Genomic DNA, 15928 nt, shown 5'->3' with positions numbered 1-15928 from the left:
CTATGGCGGAAGATTGGGAGTGAGGCTGCAGTTCTGATTGTGATGGGGAGTGCATTCCATAGTTTTGGAGCCAGAAGGGAGAAGAGTTTGGGACGTGTGGAGCGTTGTCCCGGCGTTTTTAGTGAAGGTACTTCCAGCTTCCCTGCGTTGGCTGATCTGAGTGCGCGGGAGGGTTTGTAGGGTACGATCATACTTGTGAGATATGGGGGAGCCATGCCTTTGGTTTCTTTGAATGCCAGCATCAGAGTTTTGTATTCTGTGCGGGCAGCGACCGGGAGCCAATGGAGGGAGCGGAGAAGGGGGGAGACGTGTGAGAATTTTGGCTGGGTGAAGACCAAGCTAGCTGCGGCATTTTGGATCAGTTGGAGGGGCTTAAGTGCACATGCCGGTAGGCCAGTAAGGGGGAGTTACAATAGTCAAGTTTTAACAAGACTGTTGTCTGGATTAGGAGCTGGGCTGACTCCTGGGTGAGGAACGGTCTAATTCGTCGTATGTTATAGAGTGTAAACCTACAGGATCGAGTGACAGCTGTGATGTGTGTTTTGAACGAGAGCTGACTGTCCAGGACAACACCAAGGTTCCTGGCTGTCGGGACAGACTTTACCAGGGCGTTGTCTACGGAAATAGTTAGCTCCCGCTGCGTCCCGCATAGGGCAGGACTTAGCTGGGAAGAACAGAAGCTCAGTCTTGTCTGGGTTCAGCTTGAGGTGGTTGGAAGACATCCACTGTGAGATGTCAGCCAGGCATGCCGTGATGCGCTCTCCCACCTGGGTGGCAGAGGGGGGGAAGGATAGAAACAGTTGTGTGTCATCTGCATAGTAGTGATAGGATATATTGTGAGCCGAGATGATAGTGCCAAGGGATTTAGTGTACAGTGAGAAAAGGAGGGGACCAAGTACAGATCTCTGTGGGACCCCAGTTTGGAGGGTACGGGGGGATGATAGCAAACCTTTCCAGGAAACCTGGTAGGTCCGGTCAGAGAGGTAGGAGGAGAACCACTTCAGCGCCGTCCCGCCGATGCCTAGATCAGCTAGGGTGTCTAGGAGCAGCTGGTGGTTCACTGTGTCAAATGCCGCCGATAGGTCTAGGAGAATCAGGACTGCAGAGTGGGAAGCAGCCTGGGCAGCATGTAGTGCTTCTGTGACTGCGAGGAGTGCAGTACTTCGTAGTACTGTACTGTACTGTACTGTACTTTGTAGTACTGTACTGTACTTGCACGGCAACACGCTGTGAGCTTGTAGATCTGAGAATACTGGCCACTTTAGGTGTTGCAGCACGGACACGTACGTACACTACACATACACACATACACATACACACATAGCTCCGCATAGGAGTGGCGCTACAACCACTCAACAATAATCATCTTCAAGGAATTTCTTGACAAGAAGTAGCTCATAACATGTCTACGGTGGATTGTTATGAAACACTTTGCAAATAGAGGATAATTCAAACTTTTTGTACAGCTGCAATGTTGGTGAGTTTGACGTTTAAAGTTTAAACCGATCAGATAGGACTTTTCTGTTTGGATGAATGGGCTGTCAATCGGAAATTGCAGTTACCACCTTGCTGGCAAGATGGCAGCGGTGTGCATAAGGTCAATTGTATTAGGTTACGTCCAAGAGGGAAATAGCAAGAGTCGCGAACTCCGGTTTACTTCCCGTATCTACGTGAAGTGGGTGGACACATTATTAGGAGACCGGAAGAATGTTGGAGTCTATTCATTTCCAATGGGAGAATGAACGTGAACACAGCTTCTCTTTAGCTCCATGATCACTGAACTTAATTCTGGACCCAATCATCACAAGGCACACAATATTTCCAAGATGTTCATACTAAAATGTAATTTTCTTTTAGCGAAACAAATCAGGAGAAAATCTACTTTGTTATCGACCTTTCTTTATCCCAGCAACAAACTCTCGCGAGATTTGAGAAGATATCTGAAGAGTCTCTCTGTCCATCTGCAGTCGGACAACACACAGAGGGCTCTGGCCCCATATTTAAGATGAGATTGTGAGATGAGATATGTGAATATTATAACGTGAAATGAATGGACATATTAAAAGTGAAATGAAATGTGTGTTCAAAATGCTTATAATATAATAAATATGGTAGAAATGGTAGGGAGCGGCCTGGGCCGAGGCTCAGCGGTCCAGGCACCTTGGCTGGTAATCCAGTCTGGCAGTGTGCCGCGGATTCGACTCCCGATCCCGACAGCCTTTACTGCACGTCACCCCCCCCATCTTTCTCCCCATTTCCTGTTAGCCTACCTAAATATAAAATATAGGCGAAAGCCACAAAAACAACATATACTGTATATAAAAAAATAAATGGTAGGGAGCAATCTCAATATCACGGCGCAATACAAAAGAGCGTTATGGACGTTGTGGCTACTGACGTCAGGTAATTGCAAACGGAAGCAACTGTAGCAATGGACATTTGGGGCATGAATCCACTCCGCACCACTTTCCAAATGTAAGATAGGATACATATGCAGCATATGCAGTATGATATTTAGTTTGAATAAGAAATGAAACTATAATAGAACCGTAATATTGGAGCGTTGGCAGAGCCAAGTGGTTTGCTGTCACTAAGTCATATACTGTGCTGGAAGTGGAGGAAAAGCTCATTAAAACACATGAATGATAACCCATCTCTCTATAGGTTGGCATTGTGGGACGCACTGGTGCCGGTAAAAGTTCGCTCATCTCTGCCCTATTTCGGCTGGCAGAGCCTGGAGGCAGAATTGCAGTGGATGGTGTTCTGACTTCGGAGATTGGTCTTCACACCCTGCGCCAGAAAATGTCCATCATCCCACAGGTATCCTCTTTGAGCTGACACATATACTGCAGTCCCAGCTGCTCTGTCTTAGCATGTGAAACTGTATACAGTAACCAAAGGCTAGAGCCGGACGCGATGAGCTTTAAATGCCGAAAAATCGGTTGTGTTATCAGAGATGGAAGTTAAGCACTCACTTTTAGCCTGCATTGTGTGTAACGGTGTGCCACACTGCGTACTGTAGCATTATATAGCAGTGCTATTTGTCTTTCCACAAACTTCCAAAATGTTATGGCTGTAAAATTGTAAAATTTGTCGCGGAAAGGCTCATTTCTACGCACTCGGTGTAGAAACAACCTGTGTGAAATTAAAACTCAGGATTTTAGATTGTACAGTAAATCTTCCTTCTTGAAGTATCGACAGTATATCTCTGCCATTCCGCCAGTCATGCTACATACAGTTGGAGGCCATCGATATTGTCCTTTTCTTTTTGCTGAGGTTTGCGTGATCTGCGCAAAAGGACAGTTAACCCATTTTGGGCGGGAACCCCTTTTGGTGTTTTAAACATTATGTTATAATTTAGCTATTGAAAAATAGCAGATCTACAAGCTCATAGCGCGCCACCGAGTGGCGCGCTACGAGCTTGTAGGTCTGCTATTTTTGAAAAATCGTGAAAATATTTATTTCAGAAAACTGGAGGATTTAGAAGGATTTTTTTAAAATTTTGTGGTCAGGCCTAAATGGGTCAAATGATAAGGGACAATATCGGTGGCACCCAACTGTATCTCTGCCATTCCGCCAGTCATGCTGCATAGTCACCGTCAGATCAACACTGTGCAACAGTAACCTCCACGCCGAGGCCTGCCATTTTATATGCTTCAGAAAGAAGGGGGAAAAAAAGAACGGGTGAGGAGAATTACAGTCGTCACTCAGGGGATTTCTGAAAGTGAGACAAACGGGATGCCTTGAGACAGTTTAACTTTATTTCCGCTTGTTGAAAGTGATACGGCATTAAGAAAATGCCAGCCTGCGGGTGAGTGTCAGCGGAGAGGAGGGAGGGGAGAATACTCCCACGGCCTGTACTGCGAAGAGAGCAGCTCCCATCCCTGACAGAGGATTAGCCCTCTACCCCCCAAACATGGGAAAGCTGCTTATAGGAGAACCCCCACCCCCAACTCCACCCCATCTTCCGTGATATAGTCTCCCCTGTACACCGTCATTTAGCCAAAGTCTTAAACGTTGCAGCCAACAAAAAATGGGTTTATTAATGCTTTTGCTGTGGCTTTGATAGGTTTGTGGCTTTTGGCTTCTGATAAAGTTTTAACTCCTGTTCCAAGTTTTGAGATGGCTGTGATGCATGCTTCATGCGATGTTTACTGTTTGTTTCTCTGCCACGGGGAGAGAGTTATACAAAGTGGCAGGTTGAGGTTGTAGGGGTTATTATTATAACTTTGTACACTCGAGCAGCCGTGCCACATAACCGTGCGGCACTGTATTAAGATGATATGGGGTATTACCAGTATTACTATAAAAGCAGATTCTCCCCTTTTCTGTCTCCATTTTTCAAAGCGTCCCTGTATGAAAAGAGATTTCTACAAATATACATTTTATACATTTGGAAACCTTTTTTATTCTCTCGCCTTATCGCAGAGTTAAAGTGATATTCAGTCAGCCTTGGAAATGGAAAATATCTTTATACGAAATGCTTGTTGCCGCACCTTGTGATGTGGAATCTTCAGATTCCGATATGTATTCCATACATTGCCAGTGAGGAGTTTCATTATTTGCCCTCCTACCCACAGATTTGATTATGATAACACTTTTATTAGCATGTGACATTAAAATGGGATCCATTTCAGATTCTATTGAATTCTCAGGAATTACTTCTTATTATAGAGAGAGGGAGAGAGAGAGAGAGCGAGAGAGAGAATTCAGTGGCAAACAGGGGGATTCGAATTGTTGGAGCACATAATCGGCCTATGGAAAGCTGTGCTTGAAAGCAGTTTTTCCAACCTAACACTGAATCCTCAATTAAAGTGTGTCACTAGTTTGAATTGGGACTTCAGCTGGCTTAATGACAAGGCAGTCTTCTGGTGACAGAGGGAAAAGCTCATTGGAAGTAAGGAGGTGGAACATTTTCTAAGGCAAAAGAAATCATAATGAACAACTGAAAGCTTAATTTCTTCTGTTTCCTTGGGTTTGGTCAGAAATTGTTGTTACTCCAAGTCTCCGGTCCCGTGTGAAGGTGTGTTGAGATGTATATCTCTTACTGTGACCACACAGTTGGTCAGCCAATCCATTTGTTCGTCCAAATAGTGCAAACCGAGTGCTTGTTGCAGATTATCATGCTTGTCATCATCATCATCATCATTATTGTGAGAGAGTAGGTTTTGCACCTCGTCCGTCCGTCCGTGTGTGTATGTATGTCCGTCCGTCCATCTGGGCTTTGAATGCTATCATGCATTGAATGGGATGTTATCACGTTTATTCAGACCATTGATTGGTAGGTGAGATACTATTGAAGTGGATGAGACACTGACCTACCAGTAGGTGTTTTGGATGAGACACTGACCTACCAGTAGGTGTTTTGGATGAGACACTGACCTACCAGTAGGTGTTTTGGATGAGACACTGACCTACCAGTAGGTGTTTTGTCACTATTCTGTTGGTTGATGATGACTACGGTTTTGACCACGACGGAGATACGGCTTTCTCAGTTGGGGCAAATGTGCTCCCCACAACATGATGTTGTGAGTCAAGTTAGCTTGAGAATGTGCACCTCCTTCGTGGTAGCCGTCATCAACGCACAGTATAGTGACTTGGGGTGAATGGAGTGGTACAGCTCTCCGGCACCGTTGGCCCGGTCGCTGCCAAACTGTGCACACACACTCCCTGAATGGCAGGGCAGAACCTCTGCCCTGGCAGATGGGCCCGTCATAGTGCCACCATGTGGCCGATAATTTTGCGAAACACATTTTGTGATAGAACTTCTACAGATTTTGTCCAAAAATCAAGTGAATCAGTACACAGTATCTCTATGGTCATGTGATCAACACGGAACTGTCTGATATTTCCATATTCCATCCCCATTTCCCCAAATTGATTTCCAAAGTTTGCAGGATTGGTCCATTTTGAACAAAATGCCTCAACTCATGAACACTGCTTGCGATTTCTGTGAGATTTTGCACGCACATTCCCACTAGGCTGAGGAAAAAATGCCACTTGAAAATGTTCAAATCAGTCTCATGGTGGCGCTATAACAGGGCGCTTGGTGTTTTTACCTACACATTTTGTCCAAAAATCACGCAAATCGGTACACAGTAATGTCTACATTCATGTGATCAACATGGAACTGTCCTATTTTCCATAATGCCGTCCTGAATGCATTGCGGCTGCTGATACTACCATCATCTGCCCCTTCTCAAGGTCTGATTAACAAAAGCTATTGCGCTAATAATATCAGCTGACTACAATTTACCTGTGTTTTGCGTCTGATTGTAATTATCCATGTGCGAAAGGCTTTTGTGCCGCACTATTGGTGATGTGCTAATGCCTCTATGACACCGATGAGCTTGTGGAGCTGGTGCCAAGCAAAAGCACTGACAAATGCAAGTGTAGTGATCAAGACAGTTCATTTTATTAGAGCTAATGGACTCAACCATCTGCAATTTGACAATCTTTTGTCTCCAAAGAATATTGTACGCTGCTTTCAATTAGGCTACATCTGGAAAATGGACTACGGGACATAAATGATCTTAAAGACGGTGCTTGAATTGGACCAGTTCTCACTTTTCTGCTGACTTTTCCCCACCTGATCACCCTTATCGATCTGTCCTATCCTATATATATATATATATATATATATTACTAATGAGAGGGCAAGCCGCTGGGCAGCCCACGGCCTGTGACTATTACTTGGACATAACCATAAACAAGCCTGATACGCCCAAATATAGGCATGTCACTGATTTTACTGTATCTAGGATCAAGCCAATATGCCCGGCATACAGTATGGGAATTCCAATGTATGGGCATTATACTGATGACATCATGGATCTCCATACAGTATATGGGCATTATACTGATGACATCATGGATCTCCATACAGTATATGGGCATTACAGGGACCAGGAATGATTGTATTTATTTGCGTAAGCAGAGCATGCAAGTACTGTAATCGGCCGGGTATGCCGGTGTTGTTCACCGGCCAATAGGACACACACACACACACACACACACACACACACACACACACACTCATAACATTTATAGATAGCCATAACCATATTACCAGTATCATGCGCACAATGCTCCGCCATAGAACGCCTGTAGTCACATTGAAAGGCTGTTTCTTCTATGTACACACATGACAAAGTATGAATTGCACATTGTTACAGTTAAATCAAAAAGAGATATTCTCCTTCGAACTATCTGCTTGTTCACGAGCGTGTCTGGCATGATGGCCTGGCTACAATCACCTCTGCCTTTTATCACTGATCAATAATAAGTGAATGATAACTGTATGTCGCCATTAGCACTGGTGTTGGCAACGCTGATTTGCATAGAAAGGGGCTGACTTGGCACGAGAGATGTATACAGATGCATACATCCTACTATTAAATGCACAAAACCTCTGTCCATGTGTCTCTCAGTCTGTAGTTCAGGTATCTTGAGAACCGTCCAAACAACAGACTTCAAACTCTGCGAGCGTTGCCAACAACCTGAGAGAGTTCCTTGCCCGGCCTTACGTTGGTCAGAGAAGCGGCTGTCCAGAACCACCTATGCAACGATACACCCATATATAGACATAATATATAGATATCCGGATGTCCAGAACCATCGATCTGACCAATATTTAGTATTATCTAATTCTAATATAATATATGTGAAACTAGCACTGGAGCAAAGATGTTATTTCCTTGCGGTCGCAATTCTTTTTGGTAAATTTGACCCATAAAGTGTAGAAACGGACCTGTAAGTTAAAACACACAGCGTTTTGTAGTAGTCATTTCTCTAAATATGGGACAGCCCAGGATTTTACAGTTACTGTATACTTGACTATTGCTCCTGCCATAATCTTGCAGTTGCCAGGTGAATATTCTTATCTTGATTTGAGGTCAGATTAATGTCTTGTGTAAGCATGATTTATCACATTACCCTGCCTGTACTGAAGACACAATGGCTCCCTGACAGTAGTGGAGGTGCGCTCCTCCTGACAGTTGCTGGTTACCCTGTTTTATCTCTTGCTCTTATGGACCCATTGACACTCGTTAATGTTTTTTCAAATGATTATTATGCCCATTAAAGTGCCATAAATTCAGGGCTGTGTTGCAGAAGAAAACCTTGTTGTATTTGCTCATTGATAAAAACAATGAGGAAATGATGCTATGAAAGCCTTATCTAGATGTTATATTGTTCCTCAAAGGGGTTATGACGTTCTGTTTATGGTCTGTTAGGAGAGTCCCAGTAAGTGTTCAATAAATCACTTAAATGTTGGAACAGGGTTTCGGAAGAAATACAGTATAGGACCTGGCGTAAAGAGGTCTGCTTCTGTTTATCAGGTTGACAGGAAACAGAGAGGTGTGCTAGAACAGTGCCTGTAGACGGCAGACTATTCCCGCACTGTAATAAAGAGCTTTACTTGCTTTCTTGAAGACGACTGTGTGGCTGAACCTTGATACAGGTGTGTGGCTTACCATAAATGCATACATATACAAGGAATCCTAGCTGCCTGAGACCTCAGCCTGTCCTTTAACAAAGACAGTCAACTAATGTGATAACCCCTCCTGATGGTTTCCGGTCACACAATTCAGTGTATCTCACACTGTAAGGTTCTTTAGTTTTCTAAATAAACAAACAAACATGAACACTGCTCTTTTTGTATGCCATTGTATTTTCGGCTTCTGTGGTCTGACCACCTCTGCACAGTTTCTTTCAGCTGAGAGCACGGTACAAAACAGTTTTTAGAAGTAAAAAAGATCAACTTATTGAAGCATAGTGGGTCAGGGTATTGAATAGGGCTCCCGAGTGTAGCAAGTCCTTTGTGAACATCTCTCCCTCACACATAGCCTAGCGGTGCTCTACAAAGCCTGTCTTAACCCTTTCAAGCATCTTCCCCCTTGTCATTATCTTAACCGGCCACGGCCTTCTCTTTCTATATCCATCCATCCCCAGGACCCGGTTCTCTTCACGGGCACCGTGAGGGTGAATCTGGACCCTTTCAGCCAGCACACAGATGAGGACCTGTGGAATGCACTCCAAGAGGTACTCCAGCGTGTCTCTGAATGATTCCCCCTTACCCGACCCAGGGGGGGATCCCTCTGTCCCCCTGCACAATGCTGCCATTCAGCCTCCCCTGCTCGCCACAAGTCATGGGGGGAAATCCCATTAGGGGCCATGGGGCCCAGCTCAATGTGCGGCTTGTAACTGGGAACCATTGAAAATGCAGGGGGAGATGTGTTTGGGCAGTCAGGCCAACTGGGGATGAAGGTTCTCCCCACAGTGAAGGGCTCCGGCTCCTGGTCCGGCGTCTGAATGGGTTTGGTGGCCTGGATTAACCCATTTTGGGCGGGAACCCCTTTTGGTGTTTTAACTAAGCATTATGTTATACTTTAGCTATTGAAAAATAGCAGATCTACAAGCTCATAGCGCGCCACCGAGTGGCGCGCTACGAGCTTGTAGGTCTGCTATTTTTGAAAAATCGTAAAAATGCGGCACAGATCTTTGAATATATATTCTTTTAGAGCGAACGTTTTTTTATTTCGACGTCGGGCCTAAATGGATTAAAGCTTGAGGCTGGCCACAAGAGAGCACTGACCAGGGTCATCAGAGGACCTGGCCCTGCATTGTGCCAGGCGTTTAATGGGTGTGTTTTTGATGGCTCTTTAAAGACATCCTCACACGAGGCCTTTTATGCAGGAGTAATGGAGGGTTGGGGCTCTGGTCTCTCTCTGCAGGTGCAACTGAGGGCCACGGTGGCGGAGCTGCCCGATAAGCTGGAGACGGTGCTGGCCGAGTCGGGTTCAAACTTCAGCATGGGCCAGAGGCAGCTGGTGTGTCTCGCCAGGGCCATACTACGGAAAAACCGCATTCTCGTCATTGATGAAGCCACAGCTAATGTAGACCCAAGGTCAGAGATTCCCACGGTCTTGAGATTGCAGTGATGTCATTGCTCGGACAATCCATGTGGATTTGTTTTAGGTGGCAGGAACATCTGCCATTTTAAGTAAATCAGTCCAATTCTTATTCATCTTTCACGGATGGTAGTGCAGTTCAAAATGTTCTTTTTTTTTAAAATCATGAATTAGTTGCTGGCCCCGGGCTCTGATGAGTGAAAAGAAATCCTGCATCCTGAAGAGTTGCACTGCTATCAGTTGCATGTAAAACAACAACACCACAGACCCACAGTCTGATGCAAAAGGATGCATTTCCTGATTTGCACGATTGGAACAGTAGAGCAGGCCGATGCAAAACAGGCTGATCATCAATCTTCTTTTCACTGTAATGGTCTGTCAATATCTGTCAGTGGCCAATTGATCACAGCGTTCCTACTTTATACATGTAACATACCAATATCTAATGCGCTCCTAATCAGCTATTATCCTTACTTAACAACACAACAAAAAGAGGCTCATTACCTCCAAGTGTGGAAACCGCGCGGCAACAATGTAACTCAATATAATCTCCAACTTGCATCTCTGTGAAATCAAGGTCTTCTAGTATTCTACTTTACAAATGCCTGTACAGCTGCACATACCTTTTCTTTGTGCCATTGTCTTGTGCCAAGTAAAGCCATTGCCTTCGGGCTCTATAGGAAGAGAATTTTGTTTCTGCTGAGGTGTTTTGTTCCCCTTCAACCTTTTAGAACAGACAGCCTCATCCAGCAGACTATCCGGGACAAATTCCGGGAATGCACTGTCCTCACCATCGCTCACCGGCTCAACACTATCATTGACTCTGACAGAATACTGGTAAGTAATTTGTTGTGCTGCAAGTTGCATTGCAAACACAATGTATAATGAAAAAAGGGATGCATTGACATGTTTCAGTTATTATTGTCGCTGACTACTCATGATCAATAATGGCGTTTAAAGCAAAGTAGATAACGGAGACAAGAAGCGGATGAGAGGCAGACAAAGACTTTAGTTTGGCCAGCTGTACCTATTCCTCTCATACGATGGTGCACAGTCTATTTACGAGCTGTTTAAATAGCACATACTATACTGTAGAAGCCACTGAAAAAAGCATTCTCCTTACCCTCAAAGAGATGCTGCATGTTGCTTGCTATACAAAATGTGTATTCAAAACAAGATGACCTATAAAGTTCCTCAAGATGCCCATCTCGCATTCAGTTCAATATCAAAATAGTACATATCAAAATAAACTAGAGTACCATCTGACAGTAACTTCTTCTTATCAGTGTAGTACTCCATAGATTTGAATAATATTGTATGTTTTCTGTATGAGCCAATATTGCCCTCACAATATGCGCTCTCGCACAGCTAGCAGCCCAGCATGTGCCCCATGCCACTTGATCTTTGGCCTTTTCTGGCCACTGCCTGCAGAGGTGCCAATTAGTGCCATTTGTGGCAGCATTTGTTTGCTGTCCGTGAGGGCAGGGACTGACCTCCTGGCCACTTGGTCATTGAGAGGACTGAAGAGAAAAGTCAAATATCACACAGCAGGACTGTTCCACACCTAGGCTTGTGTTAAACGGCCCCCAGATAGCCATGCTGTCTGGGAGAACACGCTCAGGATAACACCCGAGTTGCCTCATCATAAATTCATAAAGAGCTGTGGCGTTTTGACATTGAATGACATAACATTTGGAATGTTTCTACCACCCTGCACCCCCCTCATTCCCCACTCCAACCCCAAAAAATGGAAGTCAGTGTGGCCTGCCCCTCTACTGAACTGTCGATTATAGCTTTGTCTGCAGAATTCTCCCTTTCATAACTCAATGCTCTGTAAAATGAGGCTTCAATTGTTACAAAGCAGTCACTCATTCATTGTAAGGAGGATTGATAGTTTAAATTTGTCTCTAATACAGTGGTACTGGTAGTCCTTTCACCGCTTCTTGAATTAAAGCTATTCTTTGAGAGGCTTACATGGCATGTGATGACGGAGAAATTACAGTCATTTTCTTGAGTGTGTAGAAGGTGTGATTGTTGGATTTGACTGAGGACCACCCTTGAGCCACTGAAATGCCTGGATAAATGCATGGATAAATGACTGAGCTCCAGTCTGTCAGTGTCAGCGCACTAGACTTTCACACCGCTGACGGGCGATGCACGTTGTCCATGTCCCTACACAGCACAACACAGGCCCCCAGTGTTTGCTGTCAGCATGAGTCACATGAAATGGAGGGTTCCAATGTGCAGAGAACTACTGTTTCCCCTCTCGCCCCGCACCGTCTGCATGCATCACTCAGCACTGAAACAGCTGAAATGTTAGTTTTCAAGCACTAAAGTATACAGGTGGCGGCACACACACCCTGCCTTGTGTGTGTGTGTGATTGCAGGTTCTGGATGCCGGCAGGATCCAGGAGTATGATGAGCCTTATGTGCTGCTTCAGAACCAGGATGGAGCGTTCTACCAGATGGTCCAGCAGACAGGCAAGGCTGAGGCTGCCTCCCTGCTCTGCACAGCCAAACAGGTAACCGCACCCTCCCTGTGCTGTCACCGAACACAGTCCAGCCATGGCGCACTAATCCCAGACTCTGCTTCTAACTCCAGACTTCATTGCTCACCTCCAAAATAATACAGCCAAGCAACAGAAGATGTGTTTGTATAACCCTGACAATGCAAAGAGGCTTGAGTACCATTTTAATTTAAAATGCCTACTTGGAGCATTTCTGCACCATAACATTAATTTCATGAGAGAAATTGCCCCTTTGTAGATTTACATCCTCGATGTTATCTGGGAAGCCCTCTGTGTAATCTTTTTTTTCCCAAAATGTAATTTTGAGATAATTTTCGAGATGATTGTAGAAAAGCAGCTTTCTTTGCCTTATATCTATTTTGAAATATTGGGTTTAACTTCATTGCGATTTAGGATAAACTTTCTATGGGGATTACTGTAATAGAGAATGTCCATATTTTCCCCCCTGTGAAATTCATTTGTGATGTATTCCCCTTCAGACATTCTGTTGAGATAAGAGCTGGCTATTCATTGTTCAATTCCATTTTTATGTGCATCTGTCTGGGACTACAGATACCATATTGCAACTTCAAACAGGTCTTTGTGAAATAAGAAAAAGTCGGCATCCTTTCATTTTCTCTCTGTCCCTCGCACAAATTTATCAGCAAAACTGTATCTCCTCAGCCGGAGAGTGAAATGGGTGAAATAGTGATTTCAAAGACTCAGCACACTGTGGTATTATTTGGTGTCGTCTTACCCTGCACACTGGTGGATTGGTACTGACATTGTTCAAGCCCTTACGTTACCATTCTTTATTGTAGGGTGCTCTCCTTAGATCAGATTACTGCAACATCCAGAACTGTCTAGCACCACTTATTAAATACTGAGATGGTCCACAAGCCGAGTGTGAAGTTTCTATAGTTGTCAGTCAAGGTTTAAATACATTAAATAATCTGATACGAACCCCTTGCCTCTTTGTCGGCCCTGAATGAGAATCCCAGAGTTGGTGGTATATCTGATGCTGGGGCAAACCCGTTTTCACCCGTTTCCCCCCTTTTTCATGACTTTTGCACAATTGAAATTGTTGGTTTACCGTACCTTTTTTGTGTTAGGAAATAACAAGCATTCCATGGACATTCTGAATGAACATCACTATCTTCTGAGCTGATTTAAAAATGGTGTTGCATTGCTCAGTTTAGAAGCCACTGTTAGAGAAAATGAAGTCTGTAGAAAATGTCAGTGATTATCTCAAATACTGAATTTCACAGTTGTTTTCAAGACTAAATAAACCACGTTTTGCATGCTCCGGTGGGTAACAAATCCCTTCGCTGCGGTTCAGAATCTGTCATAAATCAGATCTCGGCTCAGATTGGACTGTGCGTTCATAATCTATGACACTGCTTCCCTGATACCCTTCCAGGTTTACATGAACAAAGGCCGTCGTAGTCTGCCTAACGGAGTGACAGACACGTGCTGTGCCGAGGAGGTCCATGTCATCTTTGAGACATCACTTTGACGGCTTGGAGAGTGACCCTGCACTGTGACATGGCGCTTTGCAATCGCTGACCAAATCCCTTACTATGTAAAGTGACCAAAAATCATATTGGTTCTTTATGGTAAAAAATCTTATTAGATGCTCAATATAGGTCTACTCAAAGTATGTGCTATGTTCGATTGGCACTGTCCTTTGGACTAGAACAGAAAAGAAGCAAGTGTGCAAGGCAGGTTGTGCCTTTATCGGCAGCATATAACTGTGGCTGTTTATTGATTACTCTCTCCACCATATATGCGTCTCAGTCTCTAGGGTAGCGTCAATCCTACTCCTGCTCTAGGAAGTGTTGAGATATAGTATGTGTTCATCTTAGAGTAATACATTATCGCTGGCTTAAGTTATTTAAGTTGAGATGGTATTCATTTATTCTGTAGGACCCAGACTCTGTGAGGTTTACTTAATTGGATTGCTTGAAGACAGGATGGACCTGAGAATAGGCACTAATGTTTTCACTAATTATTTTGCCTTGGTCAGAGTTTCGATTCCTTGTAATTGTACTGTATCTATTGATTGTCTAAGATCTGATTGTACTTTGTGCACTGACTTGAATGTCTATAGCAATGTTATTGCTACCTTGTCTCTCTGTCATTAAATGACAGCAACAATGGTCAAATGAAAAGTTCTCTATTATTGCATGAGCTTTAAGACTAAAGTGACATTGAAGAGCAAGTATTTAATTTGAAGGTCTCTGAAAAGCTTTTCTTAAATTTTCATAAAATCCAGTTTGACTTGTCTTCACCTTCTGTGTGCATATTTTGTTTTATTCATAATCAATAAGCAAAGCAAAACACCAAGACACAATTTGAATGTACTGTGATTCATTGATTGAACTTAAGAGGTCAGCAATAGAGGTACCAAAGGGACACCAATGTCTTTGGGCTTGAAAAACTCTAAACCCGGTGATAGTGTGTACTGTATCAACTCATGCCGGAATCAATGCAGAAATGTTATCTTTAATGTGAGACATCTGTAGCCTGCTTTCAGCCCCTGAATCGCTAGCCACACCCATTAAAGAAATGTGTACGTGAAACAAAATGAAAATTCAGACAGTGTTCAGTGTGTCAGGCTAAGACATCTGTGCTGTTCAAAAGTCAATTTAAAAAGCAGCAAACGTTTCAGCGGTTCCATTTGTACACTCTTCCGAGTTCAATTAACACATGCGTTTTACGGTGTACCACCAGGGTATCTCTACTCTGGACCCCTTAAGTTTATCTTCTATACTGATGCACCGGAAACAACGTTTTGATGCCCCAAGCATTACCACAGGCACACTTTCATAGTGTACTGACTGTATTCAATGAATAAAACCATATTTCATGCATTTTCAATCCATTTCCATTGTGCCTATATGTACTGTAGCAATGTCTATTTATTTCATAATGCATTAACCATTGTTCGTACTAAATTTGAATGTTACTGTACTGTTGTGTTTTGCATAAGGTTACACCTGACCTACTCTACTGTCCTGACACTCCACCATGGTAAGTGACTAAGACTCTCTACCTTTTATTTAACCAGTGGGAAAAATCAACAAAAAAAAAGAGTTATGAAAGCTCTTTTATAAGAGAGTCCTGGCTAAGACCGTACCAAAGCAGAGTTACAATCACAACGATAAAAGATAAAACATCTGCTAATAGCACATGTCTAGATTAGCAAGACATGGATCGTGCAATCGGTAACAAATTCTACTCTTATTACTCTTTTACGCCTACTACCCAGAGTTTCATTTGTTATCGTGCTTTTTGGATAATTATTTCGACATATTATGCTAAACGTGTCTTAATTAGGATGATATATTGCCATCACCACCTCGGTTGCAATAAGAGCTGCTTCATTCCCCTTCAAAACTGACAACAATTAAAGCCAATGATCCACATTCAGAGATTCCTGTCGGTAAACATTTAGCCCTGATATAAAAGGCAGTATTTAACCAGGGCTCAGATTTGAGTCATGAACAG

The 15928-nt window shown here is 43.6% G+C and overlaps 1 protein-coding gene across 1 annotated transcript in view; it reads left to right on the top strand.

Annotated features, from left to right (window-relative positions):
• Nucleotides 1-15289, top strand: part of LOC306935678 (ATP-binding cassette sub-family C member 4-like) — a 45526-nt gene extending 30237 nt beyond the window's left edge. The window contains exons 26-31 of the mRNA XM_079518841.1: nucleotides 2665-2820; nucleotides 8953-9042; nucleotides 9735-9907; nucleotides 10643-10748; nucleotides 12299-12433; nucleotides 13839-15289. Coding sequence (XP_079374967.1) covers nucleotides 2665-2820; nucleotides 8953-9042; nucleotides 9735-9907; nucleotides 10643-10748; nucleotides 12299-12433; nucleotides 13839-13934 — 756 coding nt within the window. The 3' untranslated portion in view covers nucleotides 13935-15289. The remainder of the gene's footprint in view (nucleotides 1-2664; nucleotides 2821-8952; nucleotides 9043-9734; nucleotides 9908-10642; nucleotides 10749-12298; nucleotides 12434-13838) is intronic.
• The last annotated feature ends 639 nt before the right edge of the window (nucleotides 15290-15928 follow it).

The sequence above is a fragment of the Electrona antarctica genome (assembly GCF_951216825.1).
Source record: "Electrona antarctica genome assembly, chromosome: 13".
NCBI classification, from domain to species: Eukaryota; Metazoa; Chordata; class Actinopteri; order Myctophiformes; family Myctophidae; genus Electrona; species Electrona antarctica.
Note: the sequence above shows the minus strand (reverse complement) of the source record. Positions and strands in the feature narration are given on the sequence as shown.